A 27,592-nucleotide genomic window follows, 5' to 3' on the forward strand; every position below is an offset into this window, starting at 1 on the left:
ATCCAATTCACGACTCCTGGCTGCCTCTGGGGATTTTCCATATGGAGTGACAGACTTGGGAAATTCTGCTGAGCTTCTGACTAGCCTCCATTATGAGGCATATAATTCAGAGCCCATCTTCCATTATTCTTCTTTTACTAGTATCAATTATTAACTAGAAAGGTTATTGAAGTGAAAACCTTGCCTCAAGTTTGTATTTCTTGAGATTTACTTCCAATAATAAATGTGGTTTTCAAGTGACTGAATCTTTCATAGACCAAGTTTTGAGCACATTAAATATTTGGTGGTTTTGCGTCCTCTCTGCCTCACATGCTAATCGAGAGGATGAGTAGCTATAATTTTTCTGGAGCTTCAGGCTGTCATTCTGTCCTGTTAATTGGTTCTTGGAGTAAGGAGCTAAAATGTGGAGGCAGAAATGCTTTCCCAGATAGAGACATGCCTTGAAGCTTTGTGTCCTGTAAGGGTCCACATAGCCTGGAAGTTAAGAATACTGGCTCTGGAATAAAACCTTGTGGATTCAGATTCCTGCTTTGCCACTGCTAGATGTGTCACCTCGGACAAGTTACCTAACCTCTTTGTACCTCACTCTCCCTGTTTATAAAATAGGGATTAGAACAGTACCTGCCTCATCTAGTAGTTGTGAAGATTAAATGTGATGAGACATGTAAAGTGCTTGGTACAGGCCTAGAACATTGTAAGTGCTCAATAAATACTGGCCGAAAAGTCGTACAGGGCAGTAGTTTCAGAGGCCATGCAATAAAATAGTGGGTTATGTTGCATTTGACTTTTGTTGATTAACCTTTCTTCTTCCTCTATTCTTTACCTTGTGAGGCACTTAACCTACTAACTGAAATGCCATTCATTCAGCCAGTATTTGAGTGCTCAGCAAGTGCCAGACTCTAAACAAGATGATGTGTAAGATGCTGCAAGGAGCCCTCGTGCCTTGCAGCCTGAGCACAAGTGCCTATAAACGCAAGGCTGGTTGTCGTCATTGCCATCCCCAGTATACTTTGAGAATACAAAAGAATGTGAGATCACTCTCCTTTGACTGGGGTGACGAGGATATGCATTGTGAAAGGGGGAACTGTTAGAACTGGGAGCCTTTCGTAAGTGAAATAAGGATAAGAGGGATATTATCAGCATTGATGCTAATTAGCATTTCTGTAGCATTTTGCAGTTTGGGAAACATTTTATGTATTTTATTTTATCTCAGTCTCATAAAAGAGCTTGAGGTATTATTATCTCCAGTTTACAACTGAAGAGATGGGGAGTCAAATAGGTTATCTGATTCTCCCAATGCCATACAGCTCCTTGGTGGTGGAGTTGGGGTTTGAGTCCAGGTCTCCTGACTCTGAATCTCCACGTGCTTCCCTCTGGTCTCTTGAGTGAAATAACCAGTACTAGCAAGAAAGAGAAGAGTATGTCGGCAAAAGAGAAACCTGGAATAGTTGCCAATTGTCCCTAGGTTCAGATCACATACTTCTAGGGCATCAGAGCTAGAAGGAACATGAGATCAGTGCATCCTCTTTATTTGACTAATGAAAACATTGATGTGCTTGTGAGGGACTTCGAGAGGTCAATGTGGTGCTGGAAGCAGCTCAATGGAGAGGGTAGACAGTTCCCCTTGGATGCTCATGTGTGGTCTTCTGGGGATTGATTAGTTGCTGGTAAGGAAGGAGCTCATTTTGGGGAAAGTAGGTACATAGATTCAGAGAGGGAAAAACCTGTATTCAGAAGCAGGCAGTTTTTCTGCAATATCTTCCTGGGAAACACAAATAAAAGGGCTGTAGTTTAGTATTCAGATGTGGTTCTGGTTGTGCAAGGATAAGGAGAAAAGGCAGAGGCAGGGTGAGAAGGAAGGAAAATGAATGAGTGATTTGAAAGAAGGTCAGTGAGAAGTCTGTGAAAGGTACATACTTAGGGTCTGTAGGGCAGTCATTTGAAATCCAGGATACTTAGTATATATATAGGAGGACTTCGTAGTAGTTCTCTGACTGGAAGAGGACTGGGCTGCCTTGTGTGTGTGAGCTTTCATCATGGGGGCAGTGGTTACTACATGCTATTTCTAAGAATTGCACTTGTGGGGTGATTTCTACTTTGGGTAGGAGGTTATTCTAGGCAGAGCTAGTGTGGATCAGCAACATCAGCACCACCTGGGATCTTGTTAGAAATGCAGATTTGGGGACTCCTACCCTAGACTTACTGAATCAAAATCTCCAGTGGGTGCAGTTCAAGAATGTGTATTTTAACAAGATCTCCAAGTCATTGGTCTGCATGTTCAATGTTTGGAAGCATTGCTCTAGTGCAGAGGCTCTCCAAGATCCTCCTTTGGGTTCTCGGCTTATGTGATTAATGTGCCATTCACTAAACATTTATTGAATTTCACTTATGTAGGCACAGCACAAAGCCAACCCTAGCATGAATCCTACTTGCTTTCTAGTTGAGGAGACAGGATTGTTTACAAGTAACTATTAGGTTGGTGCAAAAGTAATTGAAGTTTTTGCCATTACTTTCAATGGCAATTTCAGTGGCAAAAACCATGGTTACTTTTGCACCAACAGTATAAAAACAGTGTTAAAGGCTAGTACAGGAGGCACAGAGAATGCCTGTGAAAGTGGAGGGTGGACGTTTTCATAGGTGTGTGCAGGGGCAGGTGGCATGCATGGTAGGGGGAATCATTACTTCTGTGCAGGACTCCTGAGTAATTTTAATCTGTGGTTTGCTGCTGTGCAAGCCCAGAGGCCTGTCTACAACTTGTTTAGCCTCCCCCAGCCCTTGACTGGGTCTACTTTATTGGCCTGATAAGTAGTATAAAAATTGGCAGAGCTATTAAGATGACTCATGGAAGGATATCCTCAGCATCTCCTTTTGGATCTCCTCACACCTGCACTGCTTCTTCTTAAATGCCTAAATATCCACCACTTTGTAAAAGAAAAAAATTGATTTGTCACTGAATTTCCATGCCTCAGCCTGAGAGAAATGTAAATGTTGTACTGGCCTTTAGTACTCTGCCTTCAAGCCTAGATTTAGAGCTGATCATTATACTTTTAGAGTAGGCTAGGTATGAAAATAGCAGCAGGTTGAAGAGTCAGAGGAAGCTGTTTGCTCTCATCTGCTGGTTTGGTCAGGGTGGAAGTACGAATATTAATACAGTCCACTTAAACAATAAAATAGCTCCCAGGGAAGAGGAACTATAAACTTCAGTAAATATCAGAGATGTTAAATGCTAAAAATAAAAGCTCTCTGCAGTTGTTTGGCTCTTTAAAGAGATTGTTTATTGGGCAAGAGTGCTAGTCTGTTTGGTCATGTTTTGCTAGCTTTTTAAAATGCATGTATGTAAATGAATTAGAATATAAGTTAATTAAGCAGGGCAGTGTTTCTAGAATGTGAAAATAGTAACCTGGCTAGTTAATTTAATTAAGTCCTTGGTCATTTTCTTTTAGAAACAAGTTTCATCTTGGGAGGTCACAACGTCCTGGCTGCTGTGCTTCTGAGCTTTACCTTGACTCCATCCTCTCCTCTCTGTCATCCTTTTCTCTGGCTCTGTCACTTGCATTTGCCCTCTGACTTGTCACCCTGACTTCATTTCCTCTCTCCCAGCTGTTTACAGTGCTATCACAGTGGTCTTTCAGAAATCCCAAACTCTGCTGTTGAACTGGGTTCTAAAAACCTTCAGAGACTTCATGTTGTCCATAGGATACACTGTTTTCTGAACTCCTTAGTGTGCCATATTAGGCTCTCTACAGTCTGGCTCTAAAATACAATTTTTTTTTTTTTTGAGACGGAGTCTCACTCTGTCGCCCAGGCTGGAGTGCGGTGGTGCGATCTCTGCTCACTGCAAGTTCCGCCTCCCAAGTTCACACCATTCTCCTGCCTCAGCCTCCCGAGTAGCTGGGATTACAGGCGCCTGCCACCACGCCTGGCTAATTTTTTTGTATTTTTAGTAGAGACGGGATTTCATCGTGCTAACCAGGATGGTCTTGATCTTCTGACCTCGTGATCCGCCCATCTCGGCCTCCCAAAGTACAGGCATGAGCCACGGCACCCGGCCTCTAAAATACCATTATAGCCTAATTTTCAGGCTTACTTTGTCTTGTGGTCCAGGCCACAGGACTATCTGCTATTCTCAATACAAATAAAATATAACCAGTAGCCACCCTGCAGTAGTAGGGACAATTCAGGTGCCTCGACAAGCATTGTCTGATTACACTATTCAATACAGGATCAAAGAGTTTTGTCATTTGCCCAAGGTCATGTACCTTGTGTTAGAGCTGAGATTCATATTCAGTATTTTGATATTCTGACTCAGTTTCCTGCTTTCATGTCTCTGTGCTTTCCTTGTATGTTTTCTTTCTTTTTTTCTTTTTGAGGCAGGGTCTTGTTCTGTCACCCAGGCTGGAGTGCAGTGGCACAATCACAACTCACTGCAGCCTCAACCTCCCAGGCTCAAGTGATCCTCTCACCTCAGCCTCCCCAGTAGCTGGGACTACAGGTGCACACCACCATGCCCGGCTAATTTTTGTACTTTTTGTAGAGACGGGGTTTCACCGTGTTGCCTATGCTAGTCTCAAACTCGTCAGCTCAAGCTCTCTGCCTGCCTCGGCCTCCCACAGTGTTGGGATTACAGGCGTGAGCCATTGTGCCCGGCCTCCTTATGTCTTCTATGCCTAGACTGTCTCCTACCCTTTTTCTTTGCAGACTTGGAAATGTATAGGTGTTAGGTATTCCTAACAATGTGCGTCCATAGGTCATTGGGCCTATCTCAATTTAGCCTGATGGTGTAAATACTAGTACTACTACTACCTAGTGCTAGTACTACTACTACCTAGTGCTAGTACTACTACTACCTAGTGCTAGTACTAAGAGCTGATCCCAGATCTTAATTTTTCTTCATTTATCCTCCAAATAATAGGTGGTTTATAAGTATTATGGAATGAATGCATGGATGGATGAAAGGATGACTGGATAGATGGATGGTCAGTCCCAGTGGTTGGGTCCGTTTGTGATTTGACCAAGTTCAAGGCTGTAGAATTGCTATGTGGAAAGAATGCATATTATTTCAGCTATATCAAATAGCACCTAGGGACGGCCTGACTGACAGGGAACAAATTGTCAGCCCTCATTTGGATCCAAGTGGAAATTAATCTGAAGAATTTGGAATGGGCCTATTCATGGGAAATTGCTTATTTTTATAAGAGTTTATTTTCTGATTTGTGGCTATATTCGTTGGCTAGGGCCACTGTAACAAAGACCAGGTGACTTAAACAATAGAAATGTATTTTCTCTCAGCTCTGGAGGCTAGAAGGCTGAGATCAAGGTGTTGAGAGGTTTGGTTTCTTCTGAGGCCAATCTCTTGTCTTGCAGATGGCTACCTTGCTGTGTCCTTACATGGTCTTCCCTCTAGGTGCACACATCCATGTTCAGATTTCCTCTTCCTTTAAAGACAGCCGCCATACTGGATTAGAGCCCACCGTAAAGACCTCATTTTAATTAATTACCTCTTTAAAGACCTTCTCTCCAAATACGGTTTCATTCTGAGGTACTGGGGGTTAGGACTTCAACCTACAAATTTTGAGGATACCTCATTCACCTCTACCCAACCCATCCCCTCTGCCTTTTCCTCTTGTTTTCTTTCTTCTGGCAATTTTGTTTCACTCAAGGGCAGTCAGGAAGAGAAGTAAAGATAGAGGAAAAGGAAATTTATTTTGGGTGCAGTTCAGGAGGTGTAGCTGGGGTTGGGGATGGGCAGTGGCTGAAGCTATTGGTGGAAATGAGATTTTGATATTGCCTATAGATTAGTATTGTCCTGGAACATTCTGTGCTGGTTTCCTGGACAGCCGATAGCTGGCTGTGTGTGTTCGAGGGCCCAGGGAATATCTGTTCTGTTAGTAAGTGAGGGGGAAATTGATAATCCTGCAGCCGGCCTGGAGAAGTAAGGACTCTATCTTTGTCTGTCAGCTCTTCCTCCCAGAAGTAGCTCAGAGACTTGCTGAGCACACCTAGGGTAGAGGCCAGGATAGTTGAGTTTTGGACGCTCTGCCTTGGCTAACACCCTGCCTGGCATCTAGCAGATGCTTATGAAATGTTTGTCAAATTGAATTACTTAATTTACTTGACTCAAATATTTTGTTCTTCTCCAAACCTTTTATGAGGAGTTTTTTCTCCACCTTTGTTTGTTAATTCCCAAACTTCTCTCCAGTTCTCAGTTGTGGCTTATGTCTTTTCTTTCCTTTCTCTTTATAATTATCAGGTAATTTATTAAATGGAGACAAGCTTAACTAGACATTAAATAATTGCAGGTGTGCAGCTGAACTGAGCCGCTGTCCTTTAACTAGGAAATCACAGCTGCTTGTGTTGTATTGTGTGATGAGATTACACTTCACCTCATTTGGTTACACGATATCTTGCTTATTGTAAGGTAAAAGAATGTTGAAGCTTCTGCTCTAAGCAGTACACAAAGGCTGGTATGTTCCCAGGAAACCAACGTAAAAAGTACTTGGAGGTCAGGTCTGGAGCCTTTGCAACCTCTGATGCTTCTCTTTTCTTGGGATTTTTCATTTCCTTTGCCTTTTTCTGTATAGAGAACACCTGAATTACTCCTTAACCTGAGACCTGTTTCACATTTTAAAATTTTCTTTTGGTCACCTTAACTGTAAAAGCAAGATTTTTCTGTTTCCTTCTAAGAGATTAGCAGTGGGTCCATTGGTTAGCTCTTTTTTTGCTTTCATTATCAGACCTCATCTGCATACTTTTTATACAAATTTGCCCCATTGGTAAGAATTGTAGCTTTTATGAATGTCAATTTTAGTCATAGGTTAAATTGTGATGTCACCAGTCTTTGGCTAGTTTCATAGTTTGTGACTATTGCTAGAGGTAGACACTAGTTATGTAGCAAGTACCTAGCTTATTGCAGAACTCAGAGTATGCTGCTAATAAAGGATTGCTTGATTGCTTGAAGGGTATGCAGGTATAAGAAATATTCATCTTTCAATTGGTGTCAAAATTTTTATTTAAAAAAAAAGTTATGCTGCCACTTCCCAGCTTTGTAACTTTGGGCATGCCACTGAAATATCTTAATCATTAGATTTATCATCTAGGTAGTTGTGAGGGTTAAAGAAATTCAACAAATATTTGAATGAACTATCTTTTGTGCCTTTCTGGATGCTAGGGATATATTTGTGAACAAAGCAGAATAAATTCCTATCCTTGCGGGATTAACATATATGAATCTGGTTTTGACTGTCAACTGGATGGAGTCCAATTGGTGGGAGAACATGATACCTACCATTTATGAAAAACTCTTTAAACTGAAATATGTGCCTAATAACACTAACTTTCTTTATTAGGGACATTTTAACCCCATTTGGGCTTTGCAGAGTAGGTCTTAGAGAAAGCCCTTCTCCATACTTGTTCGTTCAGTCATGTATCACGTACAGCTATCCATTTTATGGTTTTGGCTGTTGTAAATAAAATGGCTAGAGCCTGTGCATCTGGAGTTGTGGTGACTCTTAGTCTTGGGATGCTTGCCTCTTCCTCTCGGTCGTTGCTTTATAGGCTGTCTCTGAGGTTCCAGAAGGGGCTCAGAGAATGAGCTCCAGCTGACATGTTTGAGCCTTTGAATCTCTTCATGAAAGCTCAGTTTGTTCAAGTAAAATCTGAATGGCTCAGAGAGGACACTATGGTGTTTAGCTTACCAAGCCCAGTGTGATATCACTGGTTTGTTAATATCTACAGAAACACACACAGGAAAAATATTCTAGAGCATCATATTGCTCACCTCCTCTAAATTCTTTTTTCATGGATGATCGAAAGAAAAACCTTTTTGAGTCTCTCTCTTCTTTTTTGTGAATGACTAATAGAAAGAAGAAGACACTAGTAACTTTCAGAAGCATTGTGATAGCATTCTGATGGTGGGATTATGATGTTCAGACATGGGAGGGTATTAGCAACCAAACATCATTTCCTTTAGAGGACTGGAGGTAGTGGTCATCTGTGAGTCTAGAGCTGTCTTCGAGGGAAGTGAGCAGTGGCTCTTCCAAGGACACAGAGATGTCAGGCACCTCTCTCATGCATGCAAGTGCTACATATTATGTCCACAGTATCTGGAGTATTTAAACCAGGAATAACACGTAGTCTTTATTATTGGAAGAAATAAATTAGGTCAGAGTTAGTATGCCATCGTGTGATGCCAGTTTGTATTCTTTATTTTCTGTACTTGCTTCTAGAGAGGGAGTAAATACTATGAGATAATGAAGAAAGACATGTTTTCGTGACTTTTCTGATTTAGGACACTTTATGTTGTGGAGGTTTTTTGAAGGATTTGGAATTTGGTTGCTTATTGAGAACCTCTTGAGAAAATCAGATTGTCTCTGATACACAACCAGTCCTACATTGAGTTTTTTCCATTTATTGCTGTAGAGACATGAACATTTATTTTTATTGAAGCTGAGAGAGGGGTGTTACATGGTTGTTTATCAGCTCTGCCAGAAGTAGCTCAGACATCCCTGATGACTCAGCTGATGCCCTTGCTGCCTGATTGGGTGCTTGTGTACTAAGTACTTGTTTCCTTGTTGAGGGCTAGGAATATGTCACAAAGCCCCATTGCTGTGGGGATTGTTGCAATGAGCAGACTTAGCAGAACTGCACAAGGCTGGCTAGAGGCCAGGTTTAGACTACCTTGGAAGAATTGGCTTAAGGGCAGAGGAGAGATTTAGAAAACTCCTTTCTTCCTCTTTGGTGGCATTAATCTTTGTGAAACCAGGCTCAGACTCCTTTTGCACCTTTCCCAGGAATGGGGTAGCATAGATCTTCTTCCTATGTGAATCACAGAAAGGGACTTTGTGTGGGTGCTGTGTGTTCATTGTAAACCACTGGTGCTGCTATCTAGGTGGAGTTAAAGTTGATACCAGCAGAGTAAGTTAGCCTGAGCAGGAGGGTCAAGTTCTGCAGTACAGCCGGAAATTTTCACTTCATAGTGTTTCTACTGTAACTTCTCACCCTGTGTTGAAAAAGGCACACCTGGCCATTCGCATAGTTTGGATACGTTTTAACCCATAAGAGTGCTGTCCTTAAAGATGATGAAAAGAGACATTTTAGATCCTTGGAAATAAGCACATTTCTGAAACCACCCGTCTGAGTGCACACTTGTGCAGATAAACAGGTACTTTTGTTTATGCTCTGACTCAAGTGGAAAGGGCAAAATAAGAGATTTTCCTTCTCCTGAGTCTTTTCACTGTGAGGATTTTGTCCTTTAAATAAAATAAACCGGAACTGTAACCTTTATTATGGGAGGAGTGTGGAGGAGTTAGGAATGAGGCAAAATGCCCTCCCTGTTTCTCAGATAACTCTTGCTACCTTCTGAGCAGTGTTTATTTAACAGATTTAATGCATTGCCTCAATAGCATCACACGAAACATGTCACCCCCCTTTTTAGTTTCTTCCCTTCAAAAATTTTCTTAAAAATGCCAGAACCTTACCAAGTCACTTAAATAAATCAGTCCAAGTATGAAATGATCTCTGAAGTGACTTAACACAAATGCTTCTGACTTTACTACTTGGGAGACTCTTTTTTGATGGCCAGCCCTCTAAATTGTAGGAAGATCATTTTCTAGCTCCCTATTGTCAAAAAACAAAGCAAAATCAAATTAAATAAGTCCCTTAATTCCCATAAGTAATTTTAAAATTATCTCTTGTATATACTTTACTTGTGTGCAGCTTGCAACTGAATATCATTGTGAGAGCTATAGTTTGTCAGGGTTTAGATCTTAATTAGCTCATGAGATTGCATCCTTTTGAAGCTGTATACCACAGGTTGTTGGCTAGTTTTCCAAAAGCAATTAAAATGCCCACTGTTATAATTAAGCCTGTTACTAGTTGTATGTTCTAGTTATAAAATATATTTGGCAATTAAGGAAACTGAGATTGAGGCTTTTGGCTTGGCTCTTTGAGATGCAGTAGACTGGCTTCCACCTTGATCTGTTAGGATGACTGGTGCGGATGCCTGGATGATGGGACATGTCTTAGTCCTTGAGTACCTATCTTTATGAGTAAGAGCAACCACAGGTTTTTACAAGAAAGCTAAAGTTAGAGAATGTGACTCATGTCCTCACATATGCCGATTATGTCCTACTTGGTATACAGGAATCAAAACCTAAACTTCTAAGTTGCAGTCTCTTAGCTGAGAAGTCCTTTTTAAAGAAGCATTCCCTTATCTTTAAGAAGATGGCTCGACTCTGACTGTGAACATTTAATCTGTTAAACTAACACCTCCATTGCGCTGTTTAAATTTCTGTCTGGTTGTTGAAAAGAAGGTGTGGGAGAAATGTTGCAGGTACATGTGGTTAATGTCTGTTTCTGAACTGTATTTCATTTAGGAGTTGTTAAGCTGTGTGCCCACCATCTCAGAGACAGATTTGTCTGAACTGGCCTGTGGAGGAAGATCTCATTGTCAGGGCTGGTCTCAATGGCAGATACAGTTCTCAGTGTTGTGCTTTGCGTGTCGTGTCTTTTATTCTTCCTTTCCTCCTGCTCACCCTTAGGAATGTTTCCTTTTTGTGCCTTAACACCAGAACAGTATGGTGGCTGAGACCATGGGACAAATGAGTCACTTAGTGGGCAGATAGAAATCAGTATTTAAAGTATGATTGAGGTTTTTGTGTTTATTTTGAAATTCATTTAGTACACAGGGAAGAAAACAGCACTTGGCTTATGTGGTTCTATCCCATTGCTTTGCCTGTTTGTGCCCCCATGCAATTAACATGAAAATGATAGTTTAAGAATGAGCTCACTAACCTTTAGAACTGGGTAGGAACAGGGCTTCATAGGATGTTAAAATCAGAGAAAAAGAGAAAAGAGCAGGTGCTTTGTAAATACTATGTGGTTTTGAGAAATAGTAGAAAGGTTGGGTCTTATTTTAAATTAACTTTTTTCCAGAGTCCCTTTAAAGTTGTGATTAATGATATACATTATTTTCTTTATTGGGCAAAATATTAGAATTATTAGAGATACATTTTTCTTGGGAAAACCACTGTGGTTCTCTGGACATTTCTATGTTAACTGTGTCATATATTAGTATAGAATAAATTCACAGGCTTGTGGGTCTGAGGACATTTGCTTGTTTCCTTTAAATCAATTTATACAAGCACTTCCTATGCTTCCTTCCTAACAAATTTTCCATAATTTATTTCTGGCCTCTTAAAAATAGAGGGAAAATAACCAATCAAATTATTAGCTCGATTCCTTGCATGAGTTCTTCAATTTTTCCTAGGTACCAAACAAAATAAAACCAGTCTTTGTAACAAAGATTATTGGTTCTGAGGAAATGACTATCCACAAAGTGTACATTTGTGTGTAATATGTGGTATGCATTATGTGTGGTATTTTACAGTTAAAATACAACATAATTACCATAAAATAATGTATATGAAATGAGTTGTAACAATAAGATAAGATTGACTTTTAAAAATAAACAACCAAGAATAAACACAGCAGAATTCCTAATCAGCCTTACTCATAGGTCAAATTTAGCTTTGATGTCCTTTCCTCCATAAGCCATATTTAGGCATCAATTCAGTATAATACCCCTTCTTTGTGCTCCCACATCGCACTTCATCCTTCCCTCATCATGGCACTTACTGTGCTGTGTTGCTTGTTTGGCTGATTCCTTCATTTGGCTATAAACTATTAGGATATGAGCAGACATGGTGCCTTTTTTCACTTTGTCCTCTGAATTCTTTTTTTAAAAATTGAAGTAAAATTGACATGTAATAAACCTTGGATATTTAGTATACAATGTGTTAAGTTTTAGCTTAGTGTTGTCCATGAAACCATCTCACAGTGAGGATCATGAACACATTTCCCGAAGTTTCTTCACGCTCCTTTGGAATACTTACTTCTACTTCTCTTCTTTCCTTGTCTTGAGACAACCATTGACCTGGTTTCTATCATTGTAGATTAATTGACACTTCCAACAATTACGTGTAAATGAATCTCATATAGTATGTACTGTTTTCTTTTCCTTGGCTTCTTTCACTTAGCATAATTAAGATTCATCTATGTTGTAGTGTATATTGATAATTTCCTTTTTATTACTGAGTAGTATTCCATTGTATGGATACACCAAAGTTTGTTTATCTATTTTTATATTGCTGAGCATTTGAGTAATACCAGCTTTTTGCAGTTATAAATAAAGCTGCTATGAATACTAGAATACAAGTCTTCGTATGGGTATCTACTTTTGTTTCTCTTGGGTGAATATGTAGGGTGGAATGGCTGGGTAAATGGGCAGGTGTATGTTTAACTTTACATGAAACTGCCACAGTTTTCTCAAGTGTTAGTACCATTTTACATTCCCACTAGCAGTGTATGACAGTTCTAGTTCCTTCACATTTGTGCCAACACTTGATATGGTTGATATTGGTAAGATTTTAGCCATTCTAATAGGCATGTAGTAAAATCTCGTTGTGGTTTAAATTTTCCTTTCCCTACTGACTAGATGTTGAGCATCTTTTCATGCTTTTGCTGTCCATATATCTTCTTTTGAAAACCATCTGTTCAAATCTTTTGCCCATGAAAAAAACCTTAGTTGTTTGTTTTCTTATTGAGTTTCAAGAGCTTTTGTTTTTTTATTGACACATGATTATATGTATTTACAGGGGACAGTGTGATGTTTCAATATATGTGTACATTATGTAAAAATTAAATCAGGGTATTTAGCATATCTACCACCTCATACATTTATCGTTTCTTTGTGACAACATTGAAAATTCTCTGATTTTGAATACTGCAATATACAACCCATCTTTGGTATCAAATTTTGAAATATACAATCCAATATCATTAACTATAGTTACCCTACAGTGCAAGAGAACACCAGAAATTATTCCTCCTATCTATCTGTAATCTTGTACCTGTTGACCAATCTCTCTTATGTTCCCCTGCTTTCCCTTCCCAGCCTCAGTAACTACTATTCTGCTTTCAAGAGTTTGTTTTTTTTTTTTTTTTTTTTTTTTGAGAGGGAGCGTTGCTCTTCTTGCCCAGGCTGGAGTGCAGTGGTGCAATCTCAGTTCACTGAAATCTCTGCCTCCCAGGTTAAAGAGATCCTCCTGTCTCAGCCTCCTGACTAGCTGGGATTACAGGTATGTGCCACCATGCCTGGCTCATTATTGTATTTTTAGTAGAGATGGGGTTTCATCACGTTGTGTAAGCTGGTCTCGAACTCCTGACCTCAGGTGATCCACATGCCTCGCCCTCCCAAAGTGCTGGGATTACAAGCGTGAACCACTGTGCCCGGCCTTAAGAGTTCTTTACGTGTTCTTAATTGAGGTGTTTTATTAAATGTATGATTTGCAGATAATATTCTTCCAGCCTGTGGTTTGTATTTTCATTGACTTAACGGTGTCTTTTGAATAATAGAGGTTTTAAATTTTGATGAAGTCCCAATACCAGTTTGTTCTTTTATGGAGTATGCTTTTGGTCTCATAACTAAGAAATCTTTGCCAATTTAGGGTTACAAAGTTTCTTCTAGAAGTTTTGTCATGTTAAGTTTTACATTTAGGTCTATGATTCATTTTGAATTAATTTTTGTATATGGATTGAAATTTTTTTTTTTGAGATGGGGTTTTGCTCTGTTACCAAGTCTGGAGTGTGCAGTGGTATGATCACAGCTCACTGCAGCCTTGACCTCCTGGGTTCAAGTGATCCTCCCACATCATCCCCTCAAGCTGTAGCTGGGACTACAGGCATGCACCAACACACCCAGCTAATTGTGCATGCGCGCGCGCGTGTGTGTGTGTGTGTGTGTGTGTGTGTGTGTGTGTGTGTATAGAGACCAAGTCTCCCTATGTTGCCTGGGCTGGTCTCAAACTCCTAGGCTCAATCGATCCTCCTGCCTCAGCCTCCCAAAGTATTGAGATTACAGGTATGAGCCACTACACCCAGTCTAAATTTTTTTTTCATATAGGTATCTAATTATGTCAGCATCATTTGTTGAAAAGACTGTCCTTTTCCATTGAATTGCCTTTCTGCCTTTGTCAAAAATTAGTTGTCTATATATGTGTGATCTATGTAAAAATTCCTTATTCTGTTCCATTGGTCAGTGTGTCTGTCCCTTCCCAAATACCCCACAGTTTTGATTACTGAAGCTTTATATTAAATCCTAAAATTGAACAGTGTGAGACTTTCAACTTTGCTGTTTTTCATCCTTCTTTTAACTCTTCTACTGGTTCCTTTACCTTTCCATAGAAATTTTAGAATCAGCTTTTCTGTGTCCACGAAAATGTCCTTCTGGGATCCTGATTGAAATTAAATTAAATTTGTATACCAGTTTGGGGAGAATTGTTTATTGTGTTGAGTCTTCTAATTCACAGTCATTCTCCATTTATTTTGGTCTTTCTGTAAATTTTTTAGCAGTATTCTTGTAGTCAGTATTCAGCATACTTTATATATATATATATTATGTTTACTCTTTTTATGTAACTTTAATTCAAAAGGTACAGAGACTCTCCCTTAGTGCTGTTCTTAAGACATGTTTATATGACATCTTTCCATTAGTATCTTTGGTCGTGTTCCTGCAGTATCCTCAGTTGTGCTCACCATTGCTTAACTCACCTTTGCAGCCAAGTTTCATTTTGAGTCAAATCTACCAGAGGAGGTCATTTACCACCTGAGAAATCCCTCACTTAGTTTTAACAGAAATAAATAACTTTAAAACAATTGATACAGCTCCTTCTTTGGCTTGTATAATTTTCTTCAGGCATAAGTAAAAAAAAAAAAAAAAGAAAAAAGTGATTTCAAACATGTTCAGAGTAACTGTAATCCAGCTGTGGTTGAAAGAAGAATTTTGAGCGGTTAAAGAGCTGACTGACCATGTTGGTGGCTCTTGAAACACTATCAGCTTTTCTTAACCAGAAGGCAATCAAGGACATACTTGAGGTCGGGAACAGATATTTCATAGGCCACTGGAGTGCTGCAGTGGAAGGATTCCCTCCAGATCCTTGGTTCACAGACAGGGAAGGTGAAGCCTGAGGAGACTTGGTTACTTGGTTTCCTTGGAGGATCATATGCTCAGTGAGCTCTTCCTGAAAACCAGCCCTGTTCCCATCAGAAACTGCAGAGACATAGTACTTCCCATTCAGCAGGTTACATGGAGTCAGCGTAGGCAGTCAAAATGGAGAGATGAGGGATTGGTGTTGGGTAATGAGAGCAAGGGATGGTCATAGAACTCAGAGATGATAATGTGACCAGCAGGATCATTATTCAAATCTCCCAAGAGGCACAAATGTAGATGATGATTGCTTTCATAAGCTAGTGGAGTTAATTTCTGTCAGACACTATTCTAAGTGATTTTGTATATGAACTCATTTAATTTTCTCAACAACCTTGTAAGGTATAGGTACCGTAATTATTTCATTTTGTGAATGAGCAGAAATTAAGCACAGAGGTGCCAGAGATCTTTTCTCATAGGTGATGAAGGTAGGAGAGGAACCCAGGCAGTCTGGCTATAGAGCACAGAGTCTTAACCACTACACTGTCTGGCTGATGGCAAAGAGCATGTCTATTAAGAAAGCCTATGGGGAAATGGTCGCCAAATCCCTCTCTAATTCTTGGGGACCCTGAGTTTCAGGGTTTTTTTGGTTTTAGAAATAAGGGAAACTCCTGTCAAATGATAAGATTGACATTTTTCATTTTTGAAATTCTAAATGTAAAGCTCTTTGAAATGTATAGGTTTTCAGGTACTCTGTGTGTCTGTGTGTGTGTGTTTGTGTATGTGTGTGTCTGTGTGTGTGTGTGTATAAGTTCAGCTCCTTTAAAAGCCCCATCTCTGTCACAATCACATTTTTTTTCACACCGCATTCCACCCTACTAATACTCAGAGCTTAGATTAGGGAGGTGACTAGGATACTGTTAATTAAAACTATATGACCTGATTAGACAAATTAAGAGAAATTTTCGATAGGGAAAAGAAGCAGGACAAGGACTGAACTTCTGAGAGATAGTGAAAAATCAAGGTGTTTTTCTTATTCTCAGTCACTTCACATTTTACTTCTGACACTAGATGTGTGGTGGATTTTCCCCACACACCAAGCAGTTCTCCAGAAGACATCAATTAATTAGCTGAACTTATTCAATTTAATTTTGACCCTATATACCAGGCATTCTGATACTGTCTACCTGGAGATAGTATCAGATCTCACAATCTCAGGGCTCAGTCCCACACAACTGCCCCCGACTTCAGACACCAATTGCAAGTTCCAGGTGATGTGTACTTCTGACCAACCAGCTATTAATCGGGGTTCTCATGACCCCCTCCTCAGGTTTGATTAATTTGCTGGAGTGACTCAGAGAACCCGGGGGGGGGAAAATTTGCTTATGTTTGCCCACTTATTATTAAGAATATTACAAAGGATACAGATATGAACAGCCAAATGGAAGAGATGCATAGGGCAAGATAGGAGAGAAGGGGAGTGAGTGGACTTCTATGCCTTCCGTGGACTTGTCACCCTTCTGGAAACTGCACGTGTTTAGCTCTTGCGAAGCTCATTTAAACCCTGTCCTTTTGGGTTTTTATGGAAAATTTATTACATAGGCAGGATCGATTACATCCTTGGCCATTAGTGACTGATTCAACTTTTAGCCTCCTCTCTTATTTGTTTTAAACGTTTGTTTCCAGAGTTTTTTTTCTCCCCTTTGAGGAGGACAGATTCAGGCTTACATCAAAATGGAATTAAATGTGCCTTTGATTTGGAATGGGGCAACAAGAGCCGCCTGCATGGCTGTGTATATTTATTTATATGGGGTCAGGTAAAAGCACTTTTAAAATAAGCAAGTATTAGAGATCAGAGGTTATGGAGCAGCTGCTGGCTCTGGCTGACAAAGCATTCCTGGTGGCATTTGCCACCAGCTCTCTGGGTGTGGGCATTAGAGAGTGTGAGAGTTGGCCTGATGGCCTTTGTGTTTGTGGCCCTGTGTGGAAACTTTATAGCATTTCGGCTGTTCTAATCTGTGCAGGCACAGAGCCACAGCTGACCATAACTCTTAGGGGAAATGAGGACAGAAAAGTTGAACAGCACTGTGTGCTGTGTAGAGTATGGAGACCAGAATGAAGGGTGCAGAATGAAAGGAAAAAAATTTTTTTTTGAAGTATCTTGCTTCAGGGTTTCTATTGTTTGGGAAACTATTCCTATAGAAATGACATTTGTGCTTTGTGAAGGGGGTGGAGGTAGATTTTCTGGAGTGTAATTTTCTGGAGTGTTTCCTTATTGAAGGGGGAAAACAAATGATTGGAAAGGCTCTTCCTCTGTTTCTCTCATGCATCCCTACACCCCGAATATATGCAGTGTCCTTGTTTTTGTTAAATACAGAAGCTATACAGAGGGCAGTTAGAGTTCATCCACCGTTTTACTCATTGGATGGGATTATTAAGAGATAAGACCATTTATTGCTTAGCATGAGAATCTTACTGTCCCGGCCAGCAAAGGAGGCCAAAGATTTCATCTGAACTTTCCCTCTTCAATTCAAGCCACCAAAGATTTACTGGGAGTCTACTATGTACCAGGCATAACATATGGCATATAAAGGCTAATTTTAACAATTATGTTGCCATTTATGTTGTTGGTTTGGATAGAAACCCTGTCTTCCACTAATCCTTACTTTTCCTATAATACAAAGATTATCATTGATGAAACATATTACAGATTATTATTTTAAGCTATTTAGCAAATATTAGACATTTTCTTAGAGAATGTTTGAGCATATCAGAAGTTGTGGTGGATATGTTAGTTTCCTATTTGCTGCAGTAATAAATTACCACAAACATAGTGACTTAAAAACAACACAAACTTTTATCTTACATTTTTGTAGGCTAGAAGTCCAACATGGATCTCATTGGGCTAAAATCAAGGTGTCAGGGGGCTGTGTTCCTCGTGGAGGCTCTAGGACAGATTCTATGACCTCATCTTTTTCCAGCATCTAGAGGCTTCCCTGAACTCCTAGGTGTATGGCTCTTCCCTTCATCTTCAAAGCCAGCAACAGCAGATTGAGCCCTTCTTAAAATGCCATCTCTTTGTTTCTCTTTTCCATAGTTACATCTTCCTCTTCTACTTTTAAGAACCCTTGATTACATTGGGCCCACCCTGACAATCCAGGATAATCCCCTTATTTTAAGATCTGCTGGTTAGCATCCTTAATTCCATCTCCAACCTTAATTCCCCTTTGCTATGTGTAGTAACATATTCACAGGTTCCAGGAATTAAATGGACATGGACATCTTTGGGGAGCCATTATTTCTACCTGTTACAGTAGGGTGGACTTTCCCCAAAGTTTGCTCTTTCCCCACTCAAATGAAATTGTATAGTGCCCTCTATTAATTCTTTGCAAAATAAATTGTTACCTATGAATGTGTCTTGTGCGAGTGGTGGGTGGTTTATCACTGCTTAAAGCCTCACTCTTCTTCATTGTGACAAAACCCCAGCCACTTAGTTTTGTACAGTCCCAGTGTTCAAGGAAGCTAGAGATCCTCTTAGCCAGCCCGCCCTGCAGGGGTTTTGCACACACATTGTTACATCTCTTCAAAATGGCTGTCCCACCTTTGCTTACATGAAATGGCCTGCCTTGGCAAATAAACCTCTTTGAACAGTTCTGTTTTTGTTAGATAGTTCCTGCTTTAATTTAGGGGAAAATATTTCTCTTTGTGGGTTTGTAGAACCTATTGGTTCTTGTTTTACTCTCTGGGGTCATATTGAATAAATCTAATTTCTTCTTTCACACTTGAAGCCCTTGATATTTTTTTTAAAGACAGTTCTCATATCCCCCAAGTATCAGACTTAAAAATCTCAATTTCTTCAACTGGGTCTCACATAAAACTGTCTTGAGACTTCTCTCCATCCTGTTCCTTCTCCTGAATATGATACAACATGAAGAAGGGGAGGCTGAAGGAAGATTTAATAGGAGGCTTTAAATGCTGGGGGAATTGTCATACAGAAAAAGCTGGTAAGGTCTTTACCTTTACCATGGAAACAAGAAATCACAGGCTCATATTGTGGCTAAGGAGATTTAATTAGCAGGAAACCTGTCTTAACCTTATGGATTTGGTGTCAGGAAACCTGTCTTAACCTTGTGGATCATGCAATGGACTGCCTGCTATGGGAAGTTGAGGAATCTTTTGCCTTAGTGTAAGACAAGTCTTCAAGCTCAGAATTCGTATATTTTGTATAAGAGACGTTGCTTTTAGTTAAATGTTTTGCTTAAAGTATTCTTGTCATTGCTTGTCATCTATGCCTGATGCCTGAATTTCCCTCTTGTGTTGGTTCATTGGATGTAAGGCATCATCATGACTGCTGTTAATCATAGGGGGAAGGAATATGGTTCAGGGCTTTATGAAGGAAGGGAAACAGTGGCATAGCACAGGATGATTAATAGCAAGTGGAGTGACAGTTTGATTCCCTGGTAGGGACCCTGGCATTGTTGAAGGAAAAAAAATCACTTTATTCTTTCATAGAGAGAGGCAGCTGTAATTCTGGTTGGATGGAATCCAATTAAAAGGAACTGACATGCAAATTGATGATGAGACAGTGTGAGCATAGAAGTAGTCCAAGAAGAGTTTTGTAAGAAATGGCAGAGAAGAGTGTAAGTAATTTGGCATGGTAATGTGTGTAAGAAAATGGAAAGCTGATGGGTTGGCTACCTGAACAATTATGTCTGGAATCTCAGCCAGCAGAGAACAGGAGACTGGTTGGTTTGGTAGAGTTGTTAACAAAACTTTCTGGTGTTTTGAGTTTTGGTCTACATTTTAGGAATTATAGCCTTTCATAATAGAATGAATATAAATCAACCCTTGAGGGTTATAGGCTTTCAAATTGGTGGTGGTTAAATATAATATTCTCAAGATTCTAAGATGGGAGTCCCAGCCTGGCTCTTGGAAAGAAGATCTCATTGTACAGGTGTACTTCACCTGACCTAATGATGTGTTCTCAAAGATTTGTCTGAGAATTGGCTCCTAAATTTAGGATGAAATAGGAGAGCTTGCCATTTCTAGTAATGCTATTATGAATCATTTTCTAAAGTAAAAAATCCTTTTATAACCACAGTCATGCCCAATTTATCTTTTAAGTAAATTCATAAGTCCACATATTAGATTTGTTTAAACCAAAGGTATTTTTCTTTGAAATGAAATAATTGTAGGGGCACATAACAGTTAAGCTTTAGAGTAACAGAGGAAAAATTGGGTAAGATTTTATAAGTCAGTATATTGCTTTTTAGGGAGGAAATTCTGCCTAAGAAGTCAGACAGCTTCTGCTGTTACTACGGGAAAAGGAGAAGGCTGCCCAACGTATTTCAGGGAGATTTACTAGGATCTCTTGGGAACTGCAGCAGAAATCACTACGAAATATTTTGAGGATAGAGGAAACAGGACAACAGCGTTTACTAGGTTTTATTCTGAAGAAAGCCAAAGAAGGTGGAATGGAGTTCATCTTGAGAAAGCGGTAGAAGATTGAGAAGCTAAGAAAAGACTTACACAGCAGCAAAAAGAAGAAGAGACTGGAGTAGTGGGCAGAGTTTTCAGTTAGCAAGAGAGCACCATCCAATTGTTATGCTGGTCAGCAGCAAGGAACATTAACGAAGGAGATGAAGAATGACCAGGGTCAGTTTTTGTTCATCCAGGTTTGAGCAGGGTGTTGCTTATGATGCTCCATGCAGTTTTGCCTCCCACAATCTCTCTCTGATCTTTGCCTCCTGATCTGCTCAAGTACTGCAGCAGCAATGCATTCTCTGCTGAAGGCTGTCACATTTACTTTTCACTGTGCCTAGAATGCTCTTACCCTCAAGCCTCCCTCCTTCACTTGATTCAGGTTGCTGCTAGAAGCTCCCTTATCAGAGAGACCTTTAGTGACCATTCTGTCTGAAGGAGGCAGACACTCTTCCCTTATTCCGCTTTTCTTCATAGCACTCATTATCACCTCACACATGGTTGTTTAATGTTTCCCCAATTTTCTCTGCTAGAATTAAGTTCTTTGAGAGTTCAGCTTCAGTTTCTTTTGCCCATCAGTGTATTCCCAGTACCTAATTTATATAAAAATTTGTGGAATGGATTTTTAGGGTATCTCTTGCCTATCACAGTGAGAAGAGCTGAGAATGAAGAATACAGGACTCAGTCCTTGTCCTGTGTTATGCAATGTATTGCATAGTTATAGTAAGTATAACAGCCTGAGCACAGAGTGCTGTGAGCTTTGAGAAATAAGCTAGAGATGGTCATCACAGAACTGGATCTTGAATGATAAAGAGGAGTTTTGTTCTGTGGTGGAGACAAGGAATGATCTTCTAGGCTATCAAAGCAGGGTGAGTGAAGTTGAAGAGATGTAGAAATGAGTTTTGTGTTTGGATGTCATTGAGTGATTTTGATTTGGCTGCTAGAGCACAGGTACATGGGAAAGCATGACAAAGGGGCCTGAGAGGTAGGGTTGGGGAGGACATGTGAAATATATGTTGAGATCTGATTGGAAAAGTTATTGATAGGCGTTTGGACCTTGTCTTTTGGGAAGCAGGGAAGTAGCAATATCCAAAAGAGAGTGCTTAAGGATGGATTGGAAGAGGGAAGGTTATAGAGGGGATAGAGAGCAAAGCAGGATGTGACTTTCCCAACCTAGAAATGCATGAGAAAGTTTGGGATCCTCACAATGAAGGGCAAAAAATAAAAAATAAAAAGCAATTCTGTTTATGGATGTATAGCAATATATTGTGTATAGGTGGTGGCTATTAGAAGACTAGTAGTTCTTGGAACTGTTCCTTTTTTTCTCACAATAGTAGTTAAGCTGTGTCATCGGGATACAAAGGGAAGGAGAAGGCTATTTCCATTCTTAGAATAGAAAAATTGGAAAATGCCTTGGCAAATGGAGGTATTCTTATTCTACATTTTTTTTTTTTTTTTTTTTTTTGAGACAAAGTCTCGCTTTGTCACCCAGGCTGGAGTGTAGTGGAGCCATGTGAGCTCACTGCAACCTCCGCCTTCTGGGCTCAAACGCTACCACACCCAGCTAATTTTTTTATTTTTGTTTTTTAAGAGCTGGAAATTTGCTATGTTGCCCAGGCTGGTCTTGAACTCCTGGGCTCAAGTGATCTGCCCGCCTTGGCCCCCAAAAGTGCTGGGATTACAGGTGTGCACCACTGTGCCTGGCCATACCTTACAGGTTAAGCAGCTGTGTGGCCTTGTGCATTTCATTTAACTGTGTTTCATTTGTCCTTTCATGGAGATAGACTTTGTTGATATCCTTTCATTGTTGATGTGCAGAACAAAGTATGCTGCTTGGGAAATTATAAAGATACTTTAATTTGAAATATTGGGTAATATCAGGAGTCCTTTGCTTTAATAGAAGTAGATCTGGAATTGCTTTTTTTTTTTTTTCTTGGAATATGGTAACACCAAAGCATCTGAGCTACTCACACCCATTTCCAGAGGAAAACATGATCATTTCCAGGAGATGGCCTGCAGTTTTAAAGCTTTTTGCTGCTTGTTTTCTACATGTCAAAACACATCCCATTTCAGCAATTGGTGAGCGCTACCATAGAACTGTTCAGAAGCAAGAGGGAGGATTGAATCATGTTGTACGTGCAGCTGCATATTAACCTGCAGGTCATAGCAGTCCCTGATCCAAAGGACTGTCTGACACTTTATCCCCATTCTTACTGCCTTCATCATTCACAGCAGCCAGTGTAGGACTCTCCCACTTTAGCCTTGATCATTTGGAGTAGCAGAATCGTGGTCTTGTATAGAGTGTTATATAGGCTACATGATTCTCGGAGACCTTTTTAGGAAGTTTGAGCAACCTTACATATTGGAATTCTTTCTTCTTTTTGAGAAGGAGGAAAGAAATGTATGTTTTATAAGGATTGCTTTGAAATAGATCCATTTTGCAGGGTTTAACTCAAGCAAAGAACAGACTAGCTTAATGGTTAATATTAAGTTACTGGAATGCCCAGGTCCCAATTCAAGCTTCACCATTATTAGCTATATGACCATTAGCCAGTTTTCTCATTTGTTATATGATGATAATTACAGGAAGATACTGTATCTTCCCACAGAGTGGTCCAGAGGAATGAATGAGTAAATACATGTAAATCACTTAGACTAAGGACTGGTATTATGGATTCTCTGACTGTTAGCTGTTTTATTCCTGATTTTCTCATAGCCACTGGCATTTCTAAGACCTTGCAAGAACCACTGGTCAACTTTTCTGCCTGCTATGTTTAACTAGTAGAAGTCAGAAAGTGACTTGGTGGCAGAGTGCTAGAAATGATTCATTGGGTGGACTATTGAGCTTCACACCCCAGTCCACTGGCATCATGTAAGAAACAACTCATTACACTCTAACGGTAGTTTAGTGAAATGGATGAGTAGTCTTAGTCTGCCTCCTCAGGCTGCAACAGAAAGTCAAGCCAAGCAGCCAGGAATGTCTGGGAATCACCTGGAGAGAGGACAGACATCTGCAGCACAGTGGAAGGTGATAGATGAGTGGGACCCAGGAATAAACTACAGAAGCAGTGTGGATTGTGTTGATTCTAGCAAGCAGGAGGGGGTCTCCATGGTATTTCTGAGTATAAGCCAAGGAAATGTGTTAATGTGGGGGGAAAAAAATCACCGAACTGGGAGAGAGTCAAGACTACCTCGGGTGTGACCTTTGCCCTGTCACCAACATATTGTTATGTCACATCCCCATGGGGTGAGTCACATTTTCTTTCTAACTCTGTTTCTTTGTCTGTAAAATGATTAAATGATTTCTTGACTCTTTCTCTTCTAGATTCTTTTTAACGATTTCATTAGCTTTTAATAACTATGTGAGGAAAGGAGAGCAACCTGCTATAGACCTTGGCCTGTGTGAGTCTTTAATTTTGTTTTTTGTTATTTCAAAGAAGTTCTTGTTCAAAAGACCATGAGACATTTCATCATTGGACTTGTTAGGGAGTTGTCTCTTTAATCTCTCATATTTCCTTTTTTCCCTACAAATGATATCCACAGTACTGCTGTTGTCTTGTGCTCTCTGGATCAGCACTTTTCCAGAGAAATGAAAACATTGCACTTTTAACGGCACAGAAAGCAAAATTACTGTAGCATCAGGATTCAAGGTTACAGAATTGGTTAACTTTCTGGTTTGTTTTGCTGAGCTGAATGAAAAAGATTTGATCGAATGTTACTGCTTAGGGATAAATATTAATAACCACAAACTCTCTTAGTGATCATTGTCCCCCCTTTTGCAGAAAATTTCAAATTATGGTCTAGAACTTAGATTGTGATTGTCAGCTGAATATGGGCGTGAAAAATGTGGAATAACCAGATAAAGGACCCTTAATTGGTTGTAGAGGAACAACTTTTTGGGGATCCATGTCCAGAGAGGGAATTGGTTCTGGATTATTGATTTGTATCATTATTTTGATTAAGTGTCTAGCAGTTGCTGTAGACCTTTATAACATTATATAATAGAAATGGTATTAGAAAAAAGTCATCAAAGGTAGGATTTTTTTAAAGATATAAGAACCGAAGTTTTTAATCTTCAGTCCTTCATAGAGAAGAATTTATTAGGTTTGAGAGTTCTCAGTATCAAGTAAATTTTAACTGCAGACTTAAAACATATGAATATACTCACATATAGTCACCCCATCCTCTGGCCTGGTTTTGTTCTCTATTATAGTTGACTTTGCTTTAGGGGAAAGGAGGGAGAGTATTGGTATTAATTTATTTGAAAAATTAGTAGAAGTATATCAAACACTTACTGTATGCCAGGACTTACCATGATAAATAAGAGGTGGACCCCTGTCCTTATGGAGCCCACTTGAATCAAAAAGTAAACATATGAGCATGCAAATAGATGGCTGTAAGAATGTGATGGGTGTGCCATTTTTTCTAGCAGGTTGCCTACCACATAGTCTATATGTGTTAGAGATAACACATTAGGTACACAGAAGAGGGTCCATTTGTGGCATAGAGAGAGATTAGAGGAATCTTCATGAAGGAAGTGACATGATGATGATGTTTTGAATGACAGGAAGCAGTATGCAAAAAAAGGCAGGGTTGACATTCCAGACAGAAAGACTAGTATGGACCAAGACATGTGGACATGGAAATGGTTTGCTCCTTTTGGGGTCCTGAAGATAATAAGTGCAATGAGGCTGGAGAACTGGGTTTGTCTTAAGGGGCTGTGGGAAATGAGGGTCAGAGTGTAGGCTCTTATGAAGGCTGTCTGGTCAGACTTGAGGGGAAGGTATGCTGGTAAATTGCACTGAGAATAGTTCCTAGCTGTCCCATATTTCAGCATCTCCTGAAATAGATGTGTACTGTGATGTACAAGTTCCAGGATCCAATCAGTTCATGAGTATCCAGTTAATGTACCTGCAGGATTTGGGCAGCAATATATGTAGGGTGTTGTGTGAAAATATTGGATATGAACAATTACAATCTTGGCTTGCACAAGAAATCATTGTGATGCAGGAGGGAAGGGTAGAAAAGTTAGATTATTTTTTTTCCCTCTAATGCAGTGCCTCTCAACTTTGTTACAAATTAGAATTACCTGGGGATCTTTTTTTTTAGGATATTGTTTACATGCAGTGAAATGCACAGATCTTAAGTGTACACATCAATGAATTTTGGCAAATATACATACCCATGTAGCACACATACCCATCAAGTTATAGACCATAGTCAGAACCTGAAAAAGTTTTTTAGTTTCCGGTTTGAATCAATTCCTGCCCACCCCTCCCATATGTAACCACTGTTCTGATTTGTATTAACATAGTTTAGTTTTGCCTGTTCTTGAATTTCATGTGAATGGAATTATACAAGTATGTGCTCTATTGTGTTTGCCTTCTTCTGTTAACATAATGTTTTTGAGATTGTTCTATATTGTTACATGTCAGTTTTTTTTAATTGCTGAATAGTACCCTGTTGTACAGATATACCACAATTTGTTTAATCATTTTCCTGTTGGTAGACATTTAAATTGTTTCAGATTTTTGGCTATTATGAATAAAGCTGTAATGATCAGTCTTGTACAAGTTTTTTTTTTTTGGCAGACATATGTCATGATTTTTTTTTTAACGTAAGTGCCTAATTGTGGAATTTTGTTATAGGTGTGTCAGTGTATGTTTAACTTTATAAGAAACTGCCAAACAGTTTTCCAAAGTGGTTGTACCATTTTACATTCCCTCCTGCATTGTATGAGAGTTCTTGTTGTTCCATACTGTCAAACATTTGGTATGATAAGTCTTTTTAATTCTAGCCATTCTAATGGGCATAATATGGTATTTCAGTATGGTTTTAATTTACATTTCTCTGATGATTTATGATGTTGAGCACTGTTTTCTTTTGTAAAGTGTGTGGTCAAGTTTTTTTGACCATTTTCAATTTGGTTATCTTTATGTTATTGATTTATAGGGCTCTCTATATACTTTGGATACAAGTCCCTTGCCAGATACACATAATGTGAGTACTTCTTTCAGTCTGTTACTTGCCTTTTTAGTTCCTAATGGCATCTTTGGATAAGCAGAATTTTTTAATTTTGATGAAGTATAGTTTATCTTATTTTTCCATTATATATTTCGTGTCTTTTGTATCCTCACTAAGAAATCTTTTCTTACCCTAGGTTATAGAAATATTCATCTTTGTTTTCTTCTAGAAGCTTTATTTATCTTTTGGTGTATGTTCCATCACAAATTTTTGTGTGTGATATGAGGTAAGGGTAGAGGTTCATTTTCTCCATATGTTTTTCTAGTCGTTCCAGCACTATTTGTTGAAAGACCTTACTTTCTCCATTGAATATCCCTGGCACCTCCGTTGAAAATCAGTTGCTTGAGGGCCAGGTGCAGTAGCTCACACCTGTAATCCCAGCACTTTGGGGGGATGAGGCGGGTGGATCACGAGGTCAGGAGTTCAAGACCAGCCTGGCCAATATGGTGAAACCCCGTCTCTACTAAAAATACAAAAAGTAGCCAGGTATGGTGGTGGGCACCTGTAATCCCAGCTACATGGGAGGCCGAGGCAGGAGAATAGCTTGAACCTGGGAGGCGGAGGTTGCAGTGAGCTGAGATCGCGCCACTGCACTCCAGCCTGGGAGACAGAGTGAGACTCCACCTCAAAAATAAAAATAAAAAAAATAAAAAATCAGTTGCTTGTTTATGTCTATTTCTGTTTAGGTCTATTTCTGGACTCTGTGTTCTGCTTCACTGATTTATTTGTCTGTCATCCCAGTATCACACTGTCTTGTTTATCTAGCTTTATAGTAAGTCTTGAAATGCAGTAGTGTGAATCCTCCCACTTTGTTTTCTTTTCAAGGTTGTTTTTACTATTCTAGGCCCTTTTCTTTTTTATATAAGGTTTAGAATCAAATTGTCCAGTTCTTAAAAAGAAAGGTAGCTAGGGTACTTTACCTTACAAAATCCCTTGATACCCAGACCATACTTCATCCCAGTTAAATCAGAATCATTTAGAAATGAACAGAATCTCATTCATTCCCTAGATTCTTCTGAGTGCAGCCAAAATTGAGAACCTATGTACTAATGGGATTTTAGTGTGGTACACTAAAGAAGATACTGTCATGGATTGCTGGGATGG

At 39.5% G+C, this 27,592-nt stretch overlaps 1 protein-coding gene across 17 annotated transcripts in view; it reads left to right on the forward strand.

Annotated features, from left to right (window-relative positions):
- AUTS2 (activator of transcription and developmental regulator AUTS2) overlaps positions 1–27,592 on the forward strand; it is a 1,182,725-nt gene that overhangs the window by 101,555 nt on the left and 1,053,578 nt on the right. For 12 of the 17 annotated variants that reach the window (XM_054655677.2, XM_054655682.2, XM_054655684.2 and 9 more), the window contains exon 2: positions 26,417–26,464. The exons of the other annotated variants lie outside the window; for them this stretch is intronic. In XM_054655677.2, the coding sequence (XP_054511652.1) occupies positions 26,417–26,464 (48 nt within the window). The remainder of the gene's footprint in view (positions 1–26,416; positions 26,465–27,592) is intronic. 17 annotated transcript variants of the gene reach the window in all.

Source organism: Pan troglodytes, chromosome 6, assembly GCF_028858775.2.
Source record: "Pan troglodytes isolate AG18354 chromosome 6, NHGRI_mPanTro3-v2.0_pri, whole genome shotgun sequence".
Taxonomy (NCBI): Eukaryota; Metazoa; Chordata; class Mammalia; order Primates; family Hominidae; genus Pan; species Pan troglodytes.